We start from the raw sequence: 24,480 nt of genomic DNA, 5'->3' as shown, positions 1-24,480 counted from the left end.
ACATGACAAAATTACACTCTAAATTCTGTGCATGAATAAAATACGTGTTAAAATATAATACTTAGAAAGAAAACGCAGTTATGGCCAATAGAAAAACTTTTTGACCGAACAAAATTGATTTAAAGAATAAATAAACCAAATCTTACCAACTTCACATCTATAATATTGCTAAAATAAAACCCTGTTACACAGAACCTAAAGCGTATTTTAGGCCTTTAATCCAAATCGCGTCTGATCTGGATCCAGATGTATTTCTATGCTAAGTGAATACACAGGGACAAATGTTAGCTGGCAGCACTAATTATTTTAAATTTATTTATTTGAAGGTGGATTAGATTCTTGCTGCAATAGATTAAAGATTATTAGATTGCTCCTTCTGACGGTGAGGGTCAGTTAAGGTGTCTTGGAAGCATTTGTTGTTTGATGATTGGACATTTAGAGATGCATTTCTCAATTAAAGTTTAAAAATAAATACAGAGTGAGACCATAAAGCTGCTAACATTGCCTCTGCATCAACCGGGTGAGTTATTCCTTTATGATGGATGATTTGGAAATGAAACAGCATTTCCAGAGAGAGATCTGCATTGAGACTAAAATAGTGTAAATTACTTCTGATGGAGAAATTAGTGCTAATCCAATTTCCTTTTTCTTTTCTTTCATACACACAAATCAGATCAGTATTAGTGAGATGTAGAAGCTGATATGTTCTGACTACTGGAGGTTTTTCCTGCTCTCCACCTCAGCTCTGCTGAACTACTAAATAATACTAAAGTATTTCTACCCTTATGGATTTGGACTGTTTCTATGACGGCGTATAGAAAAAAACGAGTAAATTAATGCCAAAAAACCCTCAAAATTTTTCAGATTAATTTCTGAAATTTTCTGAGTTTCAGTAGTGGAAAATTTTAGACTTTTGAATTTCCATCTTTTTTCTAGAAAATGTTCAACTTCTCTAACTCTAAAATTTCCATGTTTCTTCCACAAAATATTTGAGATTAATCCAAAAAAAAAATCAGAATTTTTTTCTAGTAATTTTTTTTACTTTTAAAGCTCAGAAATGTCCACGTTTTTTCTGGAAAATTTCTGAGATTAATCTCAAAATAAGATGGATATGATCTACCATCTTCCATGCCTCTGGTGACATCACACAAGGTAACTGATCAGAGTTTTTGACACCTATTTGTAATTCTCGCAAGTTTTTAATCAAATTCTTATTGCAGCAAAATGTTGCAAAAAATTACAAAAATAATCTGTTAAGAATAAAACAGATTGAATGTTTTTTTTTTATTCGGTCATTTATGTATCGAATGGCAGACTGAAATGTTCATATTTTATTAACCATTATCACTTATTTTATGGTCTTTAAGATGGTTTTGCAGAAGTGCTGTACTTTAGATGTTTTTTAGATGCGGTCACATTCACCGGAGTATAATTACAAGTATTAATGTCTGAATATGTATATATAAAAAACAGATTTTACTTTTCTCAAATGTCTATTTTTCTGACTTTGCTTTCAACAACAACAGAATATGTTGTTGAAAATTGTTATATTACCCTGAAATATCATACATTTTATCTGTCCAACAGAGCATCCAAAAAAATGTTCGTCCAGTTTCGTCTCGTCAACAAAAACTCGCAGACATCTCATCATGTCTTAATCATCATTGAAACGTCATAATTTTTGTCATTGTCTCGTTATCACCATGAAAAAAAGGGTTGTCAACAAAATAATTTTGTTATTGTCATTATTATCAAAATTAATGCTGTTGTGGTGAAATTATTTTATTTAATAAAATAACATGATTACAAAATATCAAATTCAAGCAGATTGACCGATCACTGACTTCCCCAAACTAAGAAAATCAGCACCAATTAATTGTCTGGCCCTAATTTTATACATAAAGATAAGAAACATACAAAAATAGGGGGAAAAAAACATGTATAAAGTTGGAAAACCCTGTTTAAAGAGAATTATATCAAAATACAAATTTTAAATATTGACTTTTTGAAATGTATTATATTCTTTTGTTTTGTGCCCCCATGAAATTAATTGAAAAATAAAATAAAAAACTGAAAATCCAGGGCGCACCCTGGGGCCCCTGGTAAAAGTGCCGTAGGACCGCCCCTGTTGGCATCAATCTCGGCCTGGCCTGGATATGCAGGAACCAGCATCCCCTTCGCCGCTCCACGTTTCCAAGTAGCAGCCAGCGGAGAGCTTCCTCCTCCGCCTCACACCCATTGGTGGCCGGGCACGCCTGAGTCCAGCCAGTGCTGGGGCATTCCCTATCCTTGCGCTCCGGAGGAAGTAGTCACCCCAGCGCGGCCCTCCAATTGGCCCATGCTGCTGTCAGTCGAGGCTTCCTCACGTTGAGCCCCGTCCTCCTCCCCGGCTCCGTGTCTGCTCAGACAGCCGTCATATTGGTTGCTCCAGGCAGAGAAGAGGAGCCCCACCATGACGAGGAACGGGCTGTCGCGGCGGTTAAAGATCAGTTTAGCGTTCAGATCGCTCTGATCAGTGTTTTTAGGGATTTATTATTTATTGTTTATTATTCGGGATGATACCATCAAGAATCAGTGTTCGTTCTGCGCTTTCGTCCGACGCCGTGGTCCTCTGGGGGGATATATGCCCGACTTTTCTTCATAGCCATTTTTTACAGACAAAGAGAGCCGTTGAGTAGGGCTTCCTAAAAGAGACGGGTAAGTCACTAATTCAAGAAGCAACTCATCTGTCTAACGTGTCACTTTTGTTTCCTTGACAACCTAAAACCACTCTACACCGGCCTGTTTTATTTCTACATTTTTCTGTCGATAATTGTCACAAGCTAGCATGCTAACCTCGCTAGCTAAAGCTAACTAAAATGTTAGGAAATTTCTATTCTGGAAATGCTAACTATTAGCTGCTAAGTTTAAAGCCTGTTTAGGCCTTGAATTGGGATGTTTCTATGCGTTTGTCTGAACCGATCAGGCTAGTTTGTCGAATGTGAGCGCCGATAATGTTATCTTAGGTCTGTAGCCACATTTAGTGGTGTGCTGGGGCTGCTGTCGGTCGTTAACGGGTTAGCAGCTCCGCTAATTTGGCAGTGGCATGGGGAAAATGGGGCCTCCAGAAACCCGAAGGCCTCCCTATGGTTTCTGTACACCCGCTATGATCGCATAATGTTTTTTATATACGTTTTTACAGACAGTCGGGTTATTTATTAAGCACCATTTCACAACATGAGTGATGTCGGGTTACTTTACGCGACAAACTTAAATATATCTAGTTGCATGCAATGCAGTCCAATTCAGTGCAAATGTGTTTGATTTAGTTAAAATCATTCCAATGCAATTCGGTTGGATTCGCATTCAAATCAATCCTATTTATATTTCATCAGTGATTTTAGTTATTTCATTCAGTTAGCAAAAGTAGAGTGCTGCAGTCAATCTGGCAAGAAACTGGGATTTCCAGGCACCATTTTTTTAAAGCTCAGACTTGCAAATGCAGATTTGAACAGATAATGCATTTTTCGTTTTTTAATCGTGCTTTCAGGGTAGGTTGATGTTTTTAGATGCTCCAATTGCTTTTACAGCTTGTCTTTTGACCAGTTTAATGCTCAAAAAATGGCATTTTTACATTTGTTTGCAAATTTCATTTTGTATTCCACAAATAAAACTCAAATTATGTGTACTAAAACGAAGCCCTTATGTTTTCTGCACTTCCAACTTAAAAAAAATCTTTAACATTAAGAGTGATCATATGTCTTTATATCAGTTGAGAGTGCAATTCCAAGTAAAAACATCAAATGTTTTAATTACATCTTCATGAAATGCGATATTGGAAATTGTAACATCAAACTATAATGATTGCATGATATTTCTAAGGGTTGCTGATCACAAGTCCTTCACAAATAGTCAAGATCCACCTTTAAACACAATTGCAACTGCATATTTTAACAGTTCAAACACCAAATATGCCTTAATATTCATTAATGTACCCAGTGGAAACAGTGTTGGCACTACCACAGAAGCTAACATCTAAAGTCGTCCTTATTTCTGCCAATCTGTGCCAATGAAAATTAATGGCACTCCTGGATTGGCTGCTTTGCAAATGTCAACAATGGTGTGAAACGTATTTCTACTTACTAAATTGTATTTTCTTTAAAATATTTTAGATGTACTTTATGTAGAAAAAAACGGACTCTGCTTATTTTCTGCAAATAATTTGGAGTTGTGTTCCACAGAAAAATCCACCAATACAGAACCTCAAATATCAACTGTTCCTGCTTTTTATTAGCCATATGTATATTTTGAGTTTGACTGGTTTAAATGTGATTTCATTTGAAGTCAACATACCTTTCGCTACATAAAATCCATTTGGATTTCTGCCCAAACTGCATGTTAACACATAACTCACACACATAAAAAAAAAAACTTGCGATACCCCAGTTGGTGATTGTTCAGCTGCTCATACATAGCAGTTAATAACAAAATCTTACAGGATATATCCACACACTCTTAAGTTGAGGTATTTCCATGTTTTAAACCAATTTTTTTTTCCTTTGAAAACTTTGGGACAAGCATTTGTAAACACATTTGTATTGGCACCAGTGGACTCTCTTCTCACATAGCAGTTTAGAGTAAACTCAAAGTTTTGTTCCATGTAAATTAGCTGGATTTTATGTACCACTTTTCTAATCATACAGGCCTCTCAAAGCACTTTACACCAGTTAAGTGTAAAGTGTTTATGTTCACCTGCTCTGCCCAGGTGAACAGAAACATGTGGGGACATGTTTTTTTTTTTTTCTTCCGATATTCAGCAGTTTTTTTCTTTACATTTTTCCTGAATTCTACTTTTTCCCAATAGTATGTAATTATGAAGTGATGGGAAAATAAGTCAACAAATCAGTTGTCAAGGATTTTAAATTTTTTTGCTAAATTAACTTTCACAAATCACTGAACCACAAGTGTTGTGGTTTTGCAAAACATTTACTTATTTTTTGTTTGCTGTAGAACATGATAATTTGTGTGCAAATCAAAGGATCTCACATGTTTTAATGCCATTAATTTAACTTGACACCAAAATGTATCTCATAAAAATACACAAACCTGCAAAAAATTTTTCCAAGTAAATCATTTTTTTTACTGATTTAGTTGAATGTTTGCGGGTTAGCATGCATGACTGGCTAGCTTGTGTTTCACTGATGCAAGATGGCTACTAAGCCACAATAAAAATGTTAAAACTTTAAAGAAAAACAGTTTAAATGTATTAAACTAAGAACATTTGTGTCAGTGGATTATTATAGTCAACTTCATTGATTATGTCAACAAATCACTGCAGCTCTATTTGGGCTCAAACAGCCAGACATGCTTTTATGCCTCCTTTCACTTTCTGATTGAAACTGATATGGAAAATGGATAATTGAGGGGTTTTTTTATCCAGTGTTGCATCTTCCACATCTAAGAGTGATTATTTGTTTTTGATCATTGATCAGGGCAGATTGGGTGTAAAATCTTTGAATTCCAGTCAAATAATTTTTTGATGCATCTTTAATCAGCTCTGATAATCGGCAAGTCAATAATTGTTTTTTCTTGTTGATAAAATACATAAAAAAATAGTTTTTTTTTCTGTGTGTGCTTAAATGCATTCACCAACTGTAATATGTGAAATAACTGCAATCTTTTCTTTTACTGAAGCAAAAGAAAAGATTTCTTCCTTCAGAACATTTTTACTACTAAACAGAAAACATTTATTTTAGGGAGATAAACTGCGGTAATATGATCATTTCTTAATTTGATTGAAAGCTGTTGCCTCCATCAGGGGAACTAACAGCACTTTTTTTACTCTTTCTTTCAAAACTTGGAATGGTCCATCCAGACCTGGAAAAACTTCCTTTTTAACTCCATCAGATTCAACCTTGGCCATTAGTTACGACTGGGTTTAGTGAACCATAAAGAGATGAACAGAAGCATCAGGCTAGTTTTAGGGTGACTTGACTCTTACTTGGTAAAAACCAGCTTCTTGTTCTACCTTTTGCTTTGTGCAGGGCATCTGAACTCCTGCTTATTAAGAAACAATTGCTTGCTGATGGTGTGGACTTTAATCTGATTTTATCCAATCACTAATGTTTGACCCTGACACAGTGTAATGTGGCAGCTCACTAAAATTGCCACAGCTGTAAACAGCTTTGTTCACTTCCTCCGCTGCCTTCGCCAAATTACAACTCTATAACGGTAAACTACGCTTCAAAAACGGCACAGAAAATGGACGTCATCATTCAGAACGTCTCCTTCTGTTCACTGATAAGCCCAGGATGAAATTCATCTGGAGAAATTGAGATTAATGGGAGAAATTCTAGACAGAGCACTGAAGGGAGATGAGAATCCAGGGAACTTGCATGGGAAGGCAATGACCAGACCAGCTAGCTAACTAGTATCTCCAAACAAAATTATTTGCTGCTTATACCAAGTAAATTAGAAATGTCCATTTATATGGAGACATGTTTTGGGCTCAAATTTGCATTATAGTTTCAATTGTTTTATTTTTAGAAATCTAACCAAAATAAAACTATGCATTTGAAATATTACACACTATTTCTCTACAGTGAACTTTTTAAAATATTAAATTACTTCAACTCATTGGCTGACAAACACTACAAAAATATAATATTTATATCTTATTAAATGCTGCAGAAGCAAATGGAGCATCTACTTTCGCAGGTGTATTGATTTTTTTTGAAAGATGAACAAAACAGAACGTTGTTTAACAGGAGTATTTTCTAATACATTAGAAAAAGGGAGAGAAAATGGTTCACATGTCCACCTGCTGCGTAAAGCACACTTTAAACTCAAAGTAGAAAGTTTTCACCTCCAGGCTGAAAGATCTGATTCTACTTTCAGAAAATATTGAGCTATGCATCTCCACTGAGATTAGATCAAATGAAACGATGATAATCTACTAATATGAAAGTATTTTAAATTGAATAAAATGTTTTAACATGTTTTAAGAGTTTTTGCTTATTATCAAGCAAACACATTAAAACTTTTGCTATTACATCCTCAGCAGTTATATCAATTTAAATTGTTTAAATTAGAGGTGTGCCGATCGATCGGTCATAATCGGCCGATTTTCGTGAAAAAGTGCATGGTCGGTGATCGGCGATCATTGGCTCTTGTTGCCGATACCGATCACCTGCATCTCATTTCTCAGCCTGCCTGTGCATTTGGTCTCCTCTTTCCTTCACACTGCGCAAACGCGCAGCAACAAATCCTAAGCGATGTTGAACTATAACACACTGAGTGAATGGGGAAGTTTGCGTGTTGCGGCGGAAAATTTAAGCACGTCAAAATGCATCAACACAACGAATCTAATACGACATAAAAACAATGCCATACTTGATGGAGTTTGGCTACATCGAGGCTCACTACAGTAAAAAAAGACATATGGAGGCTCAGATAGCAGGTAAAGCAGCGCACAGCTACAAACACTCACCAGGATTAGCATGACGGCCAGAAAGCTAAACAAATAACCCGCAAAATTATTTAAGTCTTGGAGCTGCGATGTAAGGCGCTGGTTCTGCTCTCGCTGTTGAACCGCTGCTACGCTACAGGCAGTAATATTTCACAGACGGAGCGCCGCTTCTGCTCCACCTGGTAGTGACTCTCACACCGAACCTCTGCTTAAAGCTGCAGCATCTAACTTAAAAAAAAATACATTTTACATACGTATTAAAACTTTCACTGTCCTAACATGAGACAGATAATCTCTGAAAAAATAATCGATCTCCTCCCTGCTCTGCATAATTACTCCACTCAGTCAGAAACAGCCACTCAGAACTAGCAGTAATCAGCTAGCCGCCATGCTAACAGGAAGTTTTCATTCAGTAACTCTGGATTGTTTATTGTAATGGATCCTCTATTTGCCTTTGAATGTTAAGTTTTATACTTGAATTTTTTTGGCAATGTTGAGAGGTTTTATTTTGGCTCTTTGTATTATTTAGCCTCTTCAGAGCCTCCATATGTTATCAGTCTGTTAAAGATAGTATTACTGATAGCAGTACAATTTGCACAATGCCTGCTTTGTTTAGTTTTCTTCTTGGAAAAAGTTATTAAAAACATGTTTTTGTCTAAATTAAGGTGAATTCATGGTTCCTTTTTCCACATAATGTAACCGGTAGTGTTTATGATAAAATAATAATAATTATGTGATCGGCCCTTATGGGTGATCGGTATCGGCAGGAAAAAACCTGATCGGCACATCTCGAGTTTAAATAAAATGTGAATTTATTAAAGCGACTATTGCTGGATGAGATTTCCATGACGGACACAATAAAAACTAGATGGTGTTTTCTTCCATCTCGCGTATTTGTTAAAAAAATAAAAACGTTGGGCATCCGCAGAGCTCTCATTAACTCTGGCGTGAGCGGGGAAGGCGTTTTCTCTCCCTGAATCCCGTCTTTTCACCAACCCTCTCTTAGATCGCTGTGCTCCCAGGAGGAAGGGCGTGTTGAACCGCTGGAGAACAAAAGTAGCCTGGTTCAGTTTCAGAATGGCTCAAAATGGATGTGGACCGGATCGGGCGACGAGTTCTGTGACTGTTGGCGACCATCAATGTTGTTTAGGAGGAATCGAACGATAACTTTCTCTGAGCGTAGATGTACGTTGACAAACGATTTCATGGTTGTTGTAGATCACACTCCATTCATGAAGTTGTCTTAAACGCCAAAAGGGCGACGGATTGTTGACCGCCGGAGTTCCTCGGTTGTAGTCGTGAATTTGGCAAAAACTAAAAGCATCATATAATTGGTGATTAAAGCAGGGGTGTCCAATGTGCGGCCCTTAAAATTATTTTGTTCGCCCCCTGAACACAAGTCAAGATGGCAACAAATTTGGCCAACAAAATAGAAAGCAATTGATGACACACAAAAAATTGGAAATTGTCTATTTTTCTTTCTACAGGACAAAGCCTTTATGTTTTGTATCTTCAAGGATATCTAGATTTAATATATTTTTTGATTGTAGTTAAGTAGGACTCTCGCAATAAGCAATAAATCAATTAATAGCATAATAAATTAGAACAAACTATTTTACATTTGCACAATTATATGATCCTTTATCACAATAACTTCTGAAACAATATAAAATGTGTCATGACAGACCTATTGTTAAGCAGGTAAAACTAAAAAAACGGAAGAAACCCCCCAAATAAACTCAGTTTTGCTTTGTTTATTTAATAAACTTTGTGACCCACCAGTAGTTAATGTATCACTGCATTAATGTATCATTCAAAAAAAAAAAGAAGAGAGAAAGGAAATGAGATGACAGACAACTATTTGTTGTCTTTTGTACAGACTCAAAAATCAGATTTTCATTTTTGTTGCATTTAATGATTCTTAACGGTGCAACGATTGCAGTTTTCTGGTCGATTGCCCGTTACGTTGCATTTAAAAGTCTGACCTGCCGATTCCAATTTTTGCTGATACACTTTTTCTTTTTGTCTGAAATGTTGCTAAATGTAGCAAGAAAGTTGCTGAGTTGGCAACAGTGGGATGACCATTGTTAAAGACAAATGTGCAGACAAGCAGCCTTTCAGTCAAACCTCTCGCAGGTAGATAAGATCGGCTTCACAAGTAAATATTGGCCGATCACTTATATACCAAAATTAAGAAAATTGTAGCTGGTTAGGAAAAAAACTAATTGACTTTATTTGACCTTCCTATCAATGATCAATCATTAACAGAAGGGCGATTTGGACCAATTTGATTTGTGTCTAATTGGTGACTGTCTTCTGGATGAGATTCTTCACCTGGATGAGAATAATCTGCACATTTTAGAGCTCAAACATCCAACTAGAAGATCCACTTCACATCTGAACGTCCAGGAAGAGATTTGATGCTGAAAAATCGTCTTTTTCTGACCTTTGGTCAGGTTGGATCATCCGCCACAAATCCTTCCTGCTTCTTCCAGTCAACTTCGTGCTGACCTCGGTCTGTTGCTGCCAAAGCCTCTTAAAACTAATCACCATCCCTAATTATAAGGAATGAAACCATCCTTTTCTACCAGTCGGAGAAATCTGTTGTTCATTTTGTAGTTAATGAAAATTTGTTTTTAGTGGGAGTAAATCTGTTGGTATCAAAGCTGGAGTCAAAAAAAGAACATGACTACAAATATTTTGATTAGTGTGAAAATTTCACTTAATCCCTCCTTTTTATGTTTTTCCTATTCTACATTATGGTTTGTTTGATAATCAAATAATTTCTAGTTTATTAAAAGATTTCAAAGCTTTATCATTTTGACACTTTTCGATTCATGGTCATTTTCCTCACCTTTTTCTTTTTCTTGAGAAGACCTGCATCAACCAGAACAGACTTCTGGTTTTCTTTCAGCCCTGACCTTTGGATTTTGATTTTAATTTCATTGAAGAGTAAAAATGTTTTTCAGATTGTTTGCTGGAAGTCTTAGCTCTGTATCCAACAGAATCTCAAGGAATTGCAAGATTAACCCAGTGCATAGGTCCATAACTTATCTTATTTTTATTAAACTCAGAAAATGTAATTGTTTGATGCCAGGCCAACAGTCAGATTGACTTGCTAATCATTGATGAGAATCAATCGAGAGGAAAGGTTGTCGAATTCAATCTGACAAATTAGTTGGTGCATCACTAATGCTAAGGCCTCATTGGTTTAAAAAAAAACACCTTCATTGAGCACAGAGTTGAGCTTCTGACCATGAAGATCTGCTATCGGACTTATTGCCATCTGTTAATGAGTCAAACACCAAATATACCCTCGTATGCATCAATACGCAGAGTGAAAGCCGTCAAAGCCAACATTTAGGGTCTTATGTTTGTTCTTGGGGAGTACAGCCAATCAGCTGCTAGGAAAACCAATGCTGCTCCTGGATTGGTTGCTTTATAAACCACAGCTCATAATGTGTCAAGTAGCATTGCGGCTAGCTATTTCTACATTTTCTTAAAAATATTTTTAGATATTTTTAATATTTTAGATTTGCTTTACGGAAAAATCTGTGCCTATGTGACTAGTGACTCATCATTAAATTGATTTCCAGTTTATTATTGTTTGAAACTGCAGACATATTAAAATAAAGTTTAGTTAGCAACACTGAAGCTACAGCTGTACCTGGAAGCCGTAACTTTGGTGTAGTTTCTATTGCTTTTTAGGCTACGTTCATTAATATCAATAGATTATTGGCACACGTTATTGGATCTTCTCGTTTCAGCAACCATTTCACCACAGCGTCTTGGTCAGACAATGATTTATTGTTCTTAATTTGATTATGTCTGATTTCTATTGGAGACGGCACCAGTTAATGTTGCTAATTTAATTGTAAAAATCACAAAATCATGACCAAGATCAAACTGATTCGTTGAGCCGGCCTGAGAATAACGCTGTTCTGTGGCAGCAGAGGGGATTTCAGTCAGTTTAGTTAGCAACATTCCTCTGTCAATAATGTCTGACCCTTACATAATCTGATTACTGGGCTCGCATCATAGCTAGTGTGGCCGACTGAGCCATCACTAATTACAAGGAGATTGTGCTCTTCATCCAAAAAATAAGTTGGTCTCATATTTTACTGGATGCATTTGATCAAAGCACACATTCACCATGGCATCGCCTCGTTAAGCTTCATGAAAGTTTATTTCCATCCAGATTTGAATTAATTTTTAACCGGAGTCTTGCAGAGATGATGCAAGTCGTAGCAGCTGTGCAGATTTGTTCTCCAAATCTATCCAAAAAAAACTTTCAATTCAGTTTTAACTCGACTCAAACTGTTTTTCTCTTTCTATTTACGTTGAATCCATATTTTTGCTTTTTTGTTTCCCATTTAAAAAGTGTCTAATACCAGTTTAAGGTTTAGTAGGTTTAGATTTAAAGGGATCATTTGTTAATTTTCTGCTTGCGGATTTATCGAGCCAGCTGGATAAAGTCTTAATGTCTTGGTGAAAAACACCTCAGAGGTTTTAGTGATGAAAGTTAACAATAAAATTACTGGAATTGCATGTTTTTCTAAAACACGGCAGCTTTCCGGTGCAATTCCAAAAATTTATTGCATTATTCAACCCTGCATAAAAGCAGATTCCCCCACCCCCTCTCAAATATTAATCTAGACACGGCTTTTATTAATTAATTATTGAAAATACCTTGTTAAAAATGTATTTTCCATCTGAAAAGCTCTGCCGCTCGTCCTTTAACTATTTGGATCGACACCAATCCGATGCAACCTGGAAGAAAATATATGGATGATCCATGTTGCTTTTTTGATGTGTAAAAAATAAGTTGGTCAACTTTAATCAATATTGAAATATATAAACATAGATTTTAGCGGTAAAAACTCCCCATAACTTGGAGGAATTTATTGTATTTGTGGGAAAGTCTTGCATGACTTGATGCCATTTTTTGAGAGATCCTTATTTTGCTCTACTGTAAATTTTTCATTGTAGCGCTTCTATAAAAATAATAATCTTTTGGAGTCAAACGCCGAGTTTTGAATTTCTGTATTTGCACCACTATGTCACTGTTTTTAATTCATAACCATCAGTTTTATCATCTTTTATCAAAGATGTTCAGATCTTTTCCCTGGTTCTCCCACTGACTGCAGCAGAGATTCAATCTGTCCCATGTTCCTTTATTTATAAATTATATGAAGTGAACTTCACCAAAACTGTGCCAAAGTTAAATTATATTAAATACAAGTGTGTTGCTTTCAGTTCTGCTATTCTGCCATCTTGTTTAAGCTCTATATTTAAAGCATGTTTTAGCGAACACAACCTACCTGACGTGATCAGTGGTTATCAAACTTAATTTGAAGACTTTTTTAGCCTCTAATATCTGGAGATATTTGTCACATGCAACTGAAGTGTTGCATGTGGAAGACAACTCAAATCCAGTCTCTATTTGTTTCCACCTCCTGACAGATTTTCTTCCACTGCAAAAAAAAATAAAATAAAAGCATTTCCGCATTGTGGTTCTGCCCCCGCCGTGTTTCACAGTGGACAAAGTGGCTCCTGTAATGTATCAGCAATGGTTCTCTATCTATATCTCTGTCTTGTCATTTAATTGGAAACTATGTACTTCATTTATTTATTTATTTTTCTTTTTACATATTTTAGACTTGAATAGCTTCACTGATAGGCTAACTCCTTTTAGCACAACTTCAACTAGGAAAAATTTTTCCCAGCGACCAATCGGATTGTTTTACGACTCAAAAGTTAAACTGCAGTGAGCCAAGAGAAACGGCTTCGTCGTTCATTGCTGTTTTTTGCGCATGTCGCTTGTGCGTCAGATTTACTGGTGTACCAGAAACGCAATATGAAAGTTCCAACCGGAACTTTTGTTTGGAAAATAAAAAGAAAACAAAATGTGATTGTGTTAAAACGTTTAAATTAACACTTTAGAGTCTGTAACACGTTGAAGTCCATGCATTATTTTCCTTCCACTTTCTAGCCATGCACTAATTTGTTTGATTCATGCAAAAAAATAGTTCAGTAGTTGGCATTTTTTGGTAACTACATCTTCTTCTCTAAGTTTGCTACTTTAAGTTGATTTTCAATTAAATAAATCACTGTTTTTGAATGCCTTTCTAAGAAATCCCATGAACTAAATTCACTTCATGAGGAAAAATGTTAAAAGAACCGCTCCCAGAAAAGTCTCGTCTCATTCCCTCCAAATCCCTGTCAAACCTTATTGGCGTTGAATGTCATAAATCAGCAGTAAGTGTGTGAGAAAGGGAGGGGGGAGACGGAGAGAAAGCATGCGATTGTGCCCCGGCTGTCTGGTGCTGCTGTTGCAGGGAAAGTTTCGGGTCAGGTCTAGACTGGCTCTGTAATACAGTACATACCAGCAGATCAGCTGTGAGCAGATCCCAGGTTCATTTATAGCCGTGGCCTTGTGTCTCTTCACGTCTGCCTGGCAACTCCTAAATCTGCTGCTGTTTAAACCACCACCGCTCCCCCACCCCTCAGACGCTTTGGCCCTGTTACGCTCCAACCATGTCTAATTACTGCACACAGTAGCCTGAGGAATGAAAGGGAGGAGATTCCTCTCTGGATCTTCTGTGCAGTTTAAGGCTTTTTTCACACCTGCTGGACTTGGTTTGATTGGGACCAAAGTTGTCACATTTTCAGCTGCTGCTGTTCTTTTTCACACTGCCAAAGCTTTTGAAAAACCTGTTCCCCTCCTCGCCTGTGGGGGCACTGCACCAAGAACCAATGAAGGAAATGGCACTAAAGCTTTTGAAGAAGAGAAGACACTTTAACTTTCTTCTTCAGGAAATGTAAATAAATGTGGAGTAGCGTCAGATTTTAGCCGTTGTAGAAATTCTCTTTATTGTTTTTTGCAAAAGACGGCGAGTCTTTTCTCCCGGTAGCGATTGACCCCTGTTTTTTTGATTGTATTTACCCAGAATGTCCTGCAGTTAAGCCTGTCACACTAAGGAATAAATAAATTAATGGCTTGATCAATTAAAACAAGCCCAATAACTTCCATTTGCGTGACTTTTTTTCTGTTTCTACTAGACGGCACGATAAGTCTTTAGTCTGGTGCATTTGTTAGCTTTTCTTGAAGGGCAGCGTTGTATTAAGACTTCAGCATCCATTTATCCATTTTATTTTTTAGTTGTTTTGAAATGTCTTCCAGTTCCAATGTTAAATGTTTGTTAAATTGAAAGTTTATCTTTAAGAGGGTGTACTTGTATTATTATGCCAATACTGTACAGTCTTTTTATTCTTTATTCTGTTTTTAAAAATCAATTTGTATTTCTGTGTGTCTTTGACTGCCTTTCACTTTGCTGCTGTTGCACAGAAATGTCCCCATTGTGGATGAATTAAGACATTTTCTAGTTCAATATGTTATATTACTTGAAAATGGTCTCAAAACAAAATATTATCACAATAACTTTTGAGACAATTTATCATCAAGCAAAATTTGTTATTGTGACAGCCCTACCTACGCTATAGTTCACTTCCTGGTTCTAGAGCGGTATTTGGTCCGCTTGGCATTCACATAAGCATTTGAAAAATACCAGAGTTCACTTCAACCGAATTGATACAGAGGTTTGGCGGCAGACCAGAGTTCAAATTTTATGGTCGGCATCAGATTTCGATTACGCATTCCCAAACAAATGCCCAAACTTTCTAGGCAAACGGATTAAAGCGGACTAAACAGGGTTGATGTGAATGCACCTTTATGCTGTTGCTTTGGATAAATTTGTGAGTTAATTCGCCTCGTCTCCTGTCGTTCTCAGGTCCGAGGGGCTCCTTTTCCTGACGACAGTGGGCAACATGTGGAGCAGCCTGAAGAGCAGATGCCAGACTCTCTTCCACAGCACGGGATCGGCTGAAAGCAGAGTAGAGGTAGAAACAGTCCAATGTGTGGTGGATCTGGGTGAGGCAGGCAACGCGGTCGAGGCCCGGGGCCCTGCCGCCGCCACCGCCAGCCCGTCATGGAGCCTCATGCCAGTGCCGGTGGTCGCTACAGGACGCCGCCATCATAACTGTGTGTCGGACATCCCTCAGATTGTAGAGATCTCCATTGATAAGGAGTCTGAGGATGCCAGAGGAACATCTGGTGGTGTCCCGATGGCACGGAGGGACTCTTATTCCCGACACGCTCCATGGGGGGGCAAGAAGAAGCACTCGTGCTCGACAAAAACCCAGAGCTCTCTGGAGGCGGACCGGCGTTCTGGGCGGCTGAGAGGCTGTGGGAACCGCCGTGACCGGCGTTACGGAATCAGCTCTATCCAGGAGATCAACGACTCTGGATCTGGAGGGAGGAGCCTGAACGCTCGCTCGCTGCGTCAGCGGCTGAGCGACACGGTCGGGCTGTGCTTGCCCCTACCAGCTCGGCGGCGCTCGCACCCTAAGAACCCCATCAACTCCAAACGTAAAATCCACCTGACCGAGCTCATGCTGGAGACCTGCCCCTTCCCGCCGGGCTCCGACCTTGCACACAAGTGGCACTTGATCAAGCAGCACACTGCGCCGGTCAGCCCTCATTCCTCCACCGCCCTGCTGGACGCCTTCGACCCGGCCCACCCATCACCGGAGGACGAAGAAGAGCGCCTGCGTGAGCGCCGCAGGCTCAGCATCGAGGAAGGGGTCGACCCGCCTCCCAATGCACAGATTCACACCCTGGACGCCTCAGTGCCGGGCCCCTCTCTCTACAAACTTGGACCAAAGATGGCTCCCGGCATCAGCGAGGTCTCCGGGGAAGCACGCACCGGCAGCGCGTCCGGCTCAGTGGGCGCTACATCGTCGGGGGCGTGCGGGTCGATGTTGGGGGCTACGGCGGCGTCCCAAGACTGTGACTCTGAGGAGGACTCCACCACCTTATGTCTTCAAGCCCGCAGGCCGAAGCAGCGGCACGCCTCCGGAGACGGCCACCAGAGCCGGCAGCAGCCCGGGCCCTGGAAAGTCCACACCCAGATAGACTACATCCACTGCCTGGTGCCGGACCTGCTGCAGATCACCGCCCTGCCCTGCTACTGGGGCGTGATGGACCGCTACGAGGCCGAGGCGCTGCTGGACGGCCGGCCGGAGGGGACCTTCCTGCTGCGCGACTCGGCCCAGGAGGACTACCTTTTCTCCGTCAGCTTCCGCCGCTACAACCGATCGCTGCACGCCCGCATTGAGCAGTGGAACCACAACTTCAGCTTCGACGCCCACGACCCGTGCGTCTTCCACTCTTCCACAGTCACCGGACTTCTGGAGCACTACAAGGACCCCAGCGCCTGCATGTTCTTCGAGCCGCTGCTCACGGTGCCTCTCAACCGGACCTTCCCCTTCACCCTGCAGCACCTGGCCCGCGCCGCCATCTGCCGATGGACCACTTACGATGGGATTGGCTCCTTGCCTTTGCCCCCCGCCCTGCAGGACTTCCTCAAGGAGTATCACTATAAACAGAAAGTACGAGTCCGCTGGCTAGAGAGGGAGCCGCCACTCAAGGTGAAATAAGATGGGCCGATTACAGAACTTCTTAGCCCGTTGAGAGGCCATACTGACTTGGCTTCCTTTCTATTGGAGAATAGAATCAAGTATAACAAGCTAAAGTTCATTCTAATCTCTGTTTTTGGTATTAACTTACATCACTGAGAATACATGATTATATTCAGTGTAACGCTGTCTGTCGAGCACGTTTTTAAGCTGAACAGGTTCCTATTTTTGTGCTGAACGTCTGTGCTGAACCCCCACCATGACCACCAACCTGCCTGCATGCCCCTTTCTCTCTCTCTTCATACCAAATTACTATTTCAAGCTGTACAGTTCACTTCGTGCGTCTCTATTTACCTTCAGAAACACTTTGTAGAGCACCTTACTAGAGTGGAGAGGGCATCTGCAGGCGCCTCCTGTTATTTACGATGCACTCGTTGCCTCCTGTTTGCATGCATGAGATCAGCTAAGCCACTTTAAAGGTGACCTATTATGCTTCCTTCAACAGGTTAGGATAGATCTATGGTCTATACAAAACATTTCCATTCTCTTTTTTTTGTTTTCCACAAAATCATTTTTGGATAATGAGATGTTGGCATGCTCAGTTCTGCTCAGAATGAACTGATTTAGGGCATCCTGTCACTTTAAAGAAGCTGCTGTTTACCATCCCCCTGGACCCCAACTCAATGTTTACACCGCACGTAAAATGGCTGCAAACAGATGCACAATTATACAACTGTGCATCTTTGAAAAGCAGAAGTGGCGCCACCTGCACAATCAAAAAGACTGCAGCAAGTGGTTTCTAAATAGTAAATTGACAACAAAACATACAGCGGAAAAACCAGCTGACCAAATGTGCTGGAGCGTCACAGTGCTTGTGGAATGTGACTGAACAATCTGGAGGTTTTTGAAAAGGCTCATTTTCCAGACACCATAAAACGTCTTGTTTTGTTTTTTAAAGCGCTGGTTTGTTTTCAGAAGCAGCTGAGACCCAAATGGAAGTACAAAAAACTTTCAAAATTTGAATTTTGCATAAAAGGTCCCCTTTAAAACCTAGGCGTAGGGAATCAGATCGATAAACTGATTTATTCCTGAACTTCTATTCATATCTTCACTGTCTGTGTTCGTCCAACAGCCAGGAACTCTGCTGTCGTCAGCTCTGCAGTGTTATGTTTGCTACCTTAGGCTCTCGCCTTCAGCTGTTGCATAGCCCTCATTCCCACTTTCTTGACCCAAAAATCTCATCCACTCATTGCCAAGTTAACATGCCACCAGTCGGCCATGATATTAGGAACGCCTCCGTCAGACCCACCCTCATTCCAAGAGAAAATCCCACCTTTGACCCCAAGCAGGGTTCACCCTGAGGTTGTCGTGTGGCTCTGGGAAGTTAACCGCTGTAGCTCTGGGTTGTAACATCATCCATTTCACACGTTCCTGTCTCCATTTCTGCGAGAGCGTTTAGCGTTGTGGCTAACCGGCGTCGCGTCACAAACACACCTTCAACTTTTTCCTCATCTCGTCTCCTTACGACCACAAACCTCAGTATTCTTTTAGGATTTTGTATGGCAGGCAAGCAGAAAGCAGCTCAGAGTTATGGAGGGATAGATTGTTTTTTTGTCGTCTTTTTAACCAATACAAATCTGAAAAGTGTGGCATGTATTTGCCCCCGAGTGGATACTTTATTGCATTTAATGGTACGTTTGCCAACTTTACAGATAGAATTGTTTTCCTTGTTCTTCATGCAAATCAGACGGAGAATGTCTCTAAACGGCGTTTAACTTGTGCCTCAGCTTCTCGTTAGGTTCTAGCTCTAGACTTTGACTAGACCATAGGTCGGCAACCTGCGATTTCAAAGCTGCGAGTGGCTGTTTGGACCTTCCACAATGGCTCTTTATAACTTTGGTTAAAAATGATAAAGACCTTAACTAATGATTTAAATATACATGTAATAAGAAATGCAGGTTTTTATTAAGTTTTCCTGCAATGTTTAAATTTGTACCAGTAATGATTTTATTTTTTTGAAATTATGTGAACTTCTCGTTTCTTACATCATTTCCCATCCCTCACAAAAAAATCTTTTTACTAAATTTTATGTTTATCTCTACTTTAAACCAGAAAAATATAGATATTATTTAATATTATAACCTCTCCTTTGAAAAAAGTCTTGAAACAAGTTTTCAATTAAAAAATTATTTACATAGCTGCCTGTATTCAATGAATACTTATATTTAACATAGATAAAAACTGATTTGAGAACGAGGTGCAACACAACTTCTGACTCTTATGGAAGAACTGGTTTTTATTTAGAGGTATCAGAATAAAAGGGGGCTGAATACAAATGCACGCCACACTTTTCAGGAAAACATCAGTATTTGGGAAAACATCCCTTCTCTCCACTTTTGTTCTGCTCCATTACATTTGTCTTTACATGCAAAATGTTGGAGAACGTACTTTTGCAAATCAAAGTATAGCTCTGAGTCCAAACTGGTTTAAAGATTTTTCTTTTTTTTTTTTTTTTTTTTTTTTAGCATATCCTCAAACATTTCAGGTGTGACTTGGCCTGAAAGCGCTGCTGGCTGCCCTGTCACTTCTGTAAATAAGTGTTACCTTTGTGCCTTTCAGTAGCCATCGGTCTCGTTGCTTGATAGTCTAAACCTGGAGCAATAGGTGCTTTAACTCGGTCCGCTCAGATGAGACCGGCCGAATAACCGTGAAGAGGTGCACGAGCTTTAAGCTCACTAACTTTCTTGCACATTATTAAAGATTGCAGTTTAGTGGTGCTACGTCTAATTAGGAGCTGATCGTTAAATTAGGTGAGTTTGTTACTGTTGTCGCTCACTAATGCATGCATTAGTCTTTTGTCACATAGTGTTAGGTTGTTAGTGGGTCAGTAGGTTGCTGTTCTGCTGTAGGCATCGCTCTCCAACAGGTTCTGGTCTGCAGCTGGAATAACAGACGCAGTTCATCCTCTACTGCGAGCGCGTTTTTAACCGAATAATGTAAAACCCAACAAGTATTAAAGAAAATACGGCAGCAGGGCTGTTTGAGTTCACTGTGTTTTCCCAGTAAAAACCGGAGCTGCACGAGGAAACGGTGTTGGTTCCCCTAACTGTTCAAGGAAATGCAAAAGTGAAACTTCCTGGAACGTGTGAACATGCAATCCGTTTAAGACGAGTCTGGAAAACACCGTCTGTCTTGATTTAGTCAACATCACACATGCGTTTTCATATTTTCCTTACATTTAAAGAAAATGTCTGTGACCAAACTTTAGTCGTTTTATCATTACAGATTCAGATCAAATGTTTGTCTTGATCCCAATCAGTCGGCTGATGAACACCCAAATACATGGAAATAAGAAAGTTATAGAATTAAATTATTCCTCAGATTTGCAACATTTTATTTTTAATTAAAGTAATATGTCATGTAAAGACTGGACCGGACAGAACCAGTTTTCAGCTGTGGGACTTTTTCGTTTCCCCAGACTGGGACCTGAACCTCGCGCTGCATGTTCACACTTCCTCGTGTTCAAAGTTGTTGTGACTTTTTTAATGTCTGACACTTTGACGTCCACCGCGCGTTTCTTCATGTCGCTCCTGAGATCCGTTTATGAAAAAATCATGAGAATAAAGTCGTGTGAGAATAAAATCGTGATATTACAAGAATAAAGTCGAACAGGAATAAAGTTATAAAATAATCAAGTTGCATTATTACAAGAGTAAAATTGTAATATTAAAGGAATAAAGTCGAAATTTTACAAGAATAAAATGTATGAAATGAAGTCGTATGAGAATAAAGTCTTTGTAATATTACAATAATAAAGGCGTTTGATAATAGTGGTAATATTACCAGAATAATCTTACAAGAATGAAGTTGTGATACAGGAATAGTCGTAATTTTACAAGAATAAGGTTGGAATATCAACAAATAAATTTGTAGTATTACAAGAATAAAGTTGTAAATTACAATAGTTGTAATAATTACATAATAAAGTAATACTTTGGGAACTTCTACAACAAAAACGTTAAAATGAGGAATGCTGATTGTTTTGTGACGTACTTTGGTGTCAGTTTTTCCTTTAAACATCAGCTTCAAATTTAAAAAACGAAACACACGGACTTGATAACGATCAAAGCTTTTTTCTCATAAAACAACTTTTTTCTTGTAATCGTACAACGTTCTTCTGATATTGCAACTTATTTTTTTAATTATGAGTAAAAGAAATCTTAGTTGTTGTTCAACAGGGAGGCAGATGTGGCTGTGGCGTCGAAACGTGAGGTCGGCTTGTTCTGCAGGTTTTTGCAGCCTGTTGGTACTTTGGCATGTTCTTAAAATTGTTTCACCTAAATTTGTTTATTTATAAAAAATAAAAAATGCAGTTAGGTCCTAAAACTCAGTCGAATTCAGTGAAAAAGCAACAAAGTGTGTGTAGTATCGTATAGATTTGTGGGGCCGTAGAGAAGGCAAGAGATTCCTTTGAGTAAATAGCACTTTAATCGTGTGTTTGTGTCTGAAAGTGTTCGGTCAGCCACGCTTGTCGTTTGTTTGCCCTGATCTCCAGAATATTGGACTTGAACTCATCTGGAAAGAAAGAAAAATTCAAATTTGACCATCATTTCTCAGTTTACGGATCCAATATCCTGCAGAGAGCAAACAAAGCGTCAAACGTTGCGCTGACCATATTGAAACCTATAAGTGTTAGCGCTGCAAAAACACACAATCTTACCAAGTATTTATCTCATTTCTGGTGCAAAAATCTTATTACACTTGAATTAAGACTAAACTAGATTGAAAGTAACTTATCAGCAAGTCACATGCGTCAAACTCGAGGCCCGTGGGCCAAATCCGGCCCACCGTAGCTTTCTATGTGGCCCTTTAGATTCTAGACTAAACACTGTGTGCTTAAATATTATGTTATCAATCAAATCAATTCAGTTTTTATCTGTTTATTGCCAGATTTTATCAATCAGTCCCTCCAGTTTGCTGAGAATTATCGTGGAAATTTTTTTGCAAAATCAACAAATCCTGCATTTTTCTGAACTAATTCCTGGGAGTTTATTGCATATTTTTCTCAAAAATTGTCAAACACTTTATTTGTACTAAACAGCTGCTTCAACCTTAACTGATGTCAGATTATAATCCGTTATCTATACAGAGAGTAATAAAAAGTCGCATTTACTGTCAGAAAAATCGCAAATATTTCCAAATTAAGACCACAAACACTTTGATTTTTATTGCAAAAAACCACAAAAAGAATCATGAAATTCTGGAGGGACTGAAAAGATGATCAACAATATTATTTAATTTACAGAATTCATTGATATTTTAATAGTTTGAACAGGTTTTATCACTACATTCTGGCCTTTTAAGAGTTTGACGCCCGTTTTAAGTAAATATTTCCTTAATATTGATGAAAAAGAGCCATTGGGATATTATTTCACTTAAAACATGGAGGAATTGTCTTGGGTACATTTATCTACCAAAGTACTAGAACTTTTTCATGAATACTAAGGAAGTATTTACCTTAAACAAGCTCCTATATGTTGCTGAAAAGTTGCTTGTAAGTTAGTTTTGTTTTAAGTCTAAAAAGATATTTGCAGTAGAAACTAGGCAGACTTGGTACGGTTTGGTGTTTTGGCAGTGAGGATAAAACAGGCAGGGGGTCCAGAAATATTTCACGGTGTGTGTGGCGTGTGGACGGAGCCAGCGAAGTGAGGGGTGACCTCCGTGACCCCTATGAACCTCTCTGCTCCCCGTCGTTTCCCCCTCAGGCCCAGTTTTCCCCATGGGAAATGTCCGAACCGTAGCACACGTTGGCCGTTTAGCCTGTAGATTTAGCAGAAAGTTTTACAGAAAAGGAGTTGATCCTCACCTGCTTGTCTTCTTGCACACAACCCGGTCGTTTAAAACACGTTGAACCAGCAACACAAACGAAATAAAAGGTCTTTCTGTATGTTTTTTTTCTATTTTCCCCACTTTTTGCTGTTACGGCACAGTTTTGTCGCACTATTTGAGCTCGAAAGCGACAGCAATACCCCCACCGGCCACAAAGCAACAGTTCGTCTTCTGTTTTTTTGTTTCTTATCTTCCCAAAAAGATATATTGTAAAAAATAAATAAAAGCAGCTTGGTTATATGCAAACAGAAAAAGAAAAAATATGTATGAAAGTTATTTTCCTTCTCCCTGATATGCAATGGAGTGTAGTTTAACAATGGTTGCAATCCTCTGTCACTTTAATGCTGCATATGCACAGTAGCTGCAGTGTGGATGCGGGACTTGACGATGATGGGAGCTAATGGTCGCCACTCGTCCGTTCAAACCCGGGGGCCGCCGCCGCAGGCAGACGGAAACCGCCGCTCTTGTTTCTTCTGCTTTTTTTCCCCCTCACTGTTTGTTTCCTTTTTTTTCTTCTTCTGCTGTCTGATAGGATGTGGAGCGTGTAAATGGCATTATTAGTTTCACATTTCAGTGTTCGTTCTGTGTTTATCCGTTTAACCATTCAAGACAAGTTAAGAAAGAATAAAAAATAAAAAAATCCCGTCGTTTAATCTGTTCATTTTTAATAAGAGCCGTACGAAGCGACACTTGTAGCTGTCACTCTTGGTGCTTGGCTTATGCTTCATTGTCTTAATATTCCAAATAAAACTGTTAAGTGTTATCCACACTGGCCCAAGAGATACAAATCTGTGTGTTTTTGTGTCATTATGCGTTTATTGTCGGTTAACGAGTGAGCTAAACGAAGCTTCTGGTGTTTATAACATTAATATAACAAGGGTGGAATGATTAATCGTGATTAATCGATTATTAAAATCAACTAATTTAGTAATCGATTAATCGAGACTCAAAAGACCATTTGCTAAAAGAACAGCACAGATGGAGCATATACCAAGTAAAAATAGCATAAATATATATCCTAGTAAGCACTTTTTGCTTTCCAATTATGAATCAGTTAATCACAAAAATAACAAACCGATTAGCTCCACACTATTAAGTTGACAAATTGATCTAGTTTTTTTAGCTGCAGATCCTTTGCTACAAGCGTTCACTAAACGATTACTATTTTATTGCCTTTAAGGCAAGAAAATGTTTTATTTTCTTATTTAAAAACATTTGAGATATTCGTATGTTTTGATGTATTTCTAATATTAAGTGGCTAAAAGAAACGCCTTAATCGATTGTCAAAATAACCGATTGCTAAAATAATCACTAGTTTCAGCCCTAATTATAAACTTTTTTATCAATATAACTAGAAATGTTCACATCTGTCTGGTAAGAATCTGCTCAGTAGTTTGGTCATTTAATTTTGAGTTTCTAGATTTAAACGATACTGATTTATTAGATTGGGATTAACTGACATAAATTTAATGCAACTTGACTGGAGAAAATAAATCATTAAAGATCATTAATCTTAGTCAAAAAGTGAATCCTACGTCATATGAGGCAAATGTTTAAAGAATTAGCTTCTAATAAATTTTAAATTACATAAAATTCCAAATATATAAATTTTAAAACAGCCTACTGAAAAAATGTTGTTTGTTTACAATAACTTAAAGATTTTCTAT

General features: G+C 38.6%; 1 protein-coding gene across 2 annotated transcripts; it reads left to right on the top strand.

The window, feature by feature from the left end:
- The first annotated feature begins 414 nt into the window (after window positions 1-414).
- Window positions 415-23,593, top strand: socs5b (suppressor of cytokine signaling 5b). 2 transcript variants are annotated; one of them, XM_008430406.3, is made up of 2 exons: window positions 415-520; window positions 15,238-23,593. In XM_008430406.3, exon 2 carries the CDS (start codon window positions 15,275-15,277, stop codon window positions 16,943-16,945), a length of 1,671 nt encoding a protein of 556 aa, XP_008428628.1. In that variant the 5' UTR covers window positions 415-520; window positions 15,238-15,274; the 3' UTR covers window positions 16,946-23,593. The 2 variants fall into 2 exon arrangements, with proteins under 2 accessions (XP_008428628.1, XP_008428627.1); XM_008430405.3 differs by lacking the exon at window positions 415-520 and adding an exon at window positions 2,197-2,697.
- Window positions 23,594-24,480: the final 887 nt, after the last annotated feature.

The sequence above is a fragment of the Poecilia reticulata genome, chromosome 15 (assembly GCF_904066995.2).
Source record: "Poecilia reticulata chromosome 15, P_reticulata-male-v2, whole genome shotgun sequence".
Taxonomy (NCBI): domain Eukaryota; kingdom Metazoa; phylum Chordata; class Actinopteri; order Cyprinodontiformes; family Poeciliidae; genus Poecilia; species Poecilia reticulata.
This window is presented reverse-complemented; position numbering and strand designations above follow the sequence as displayed.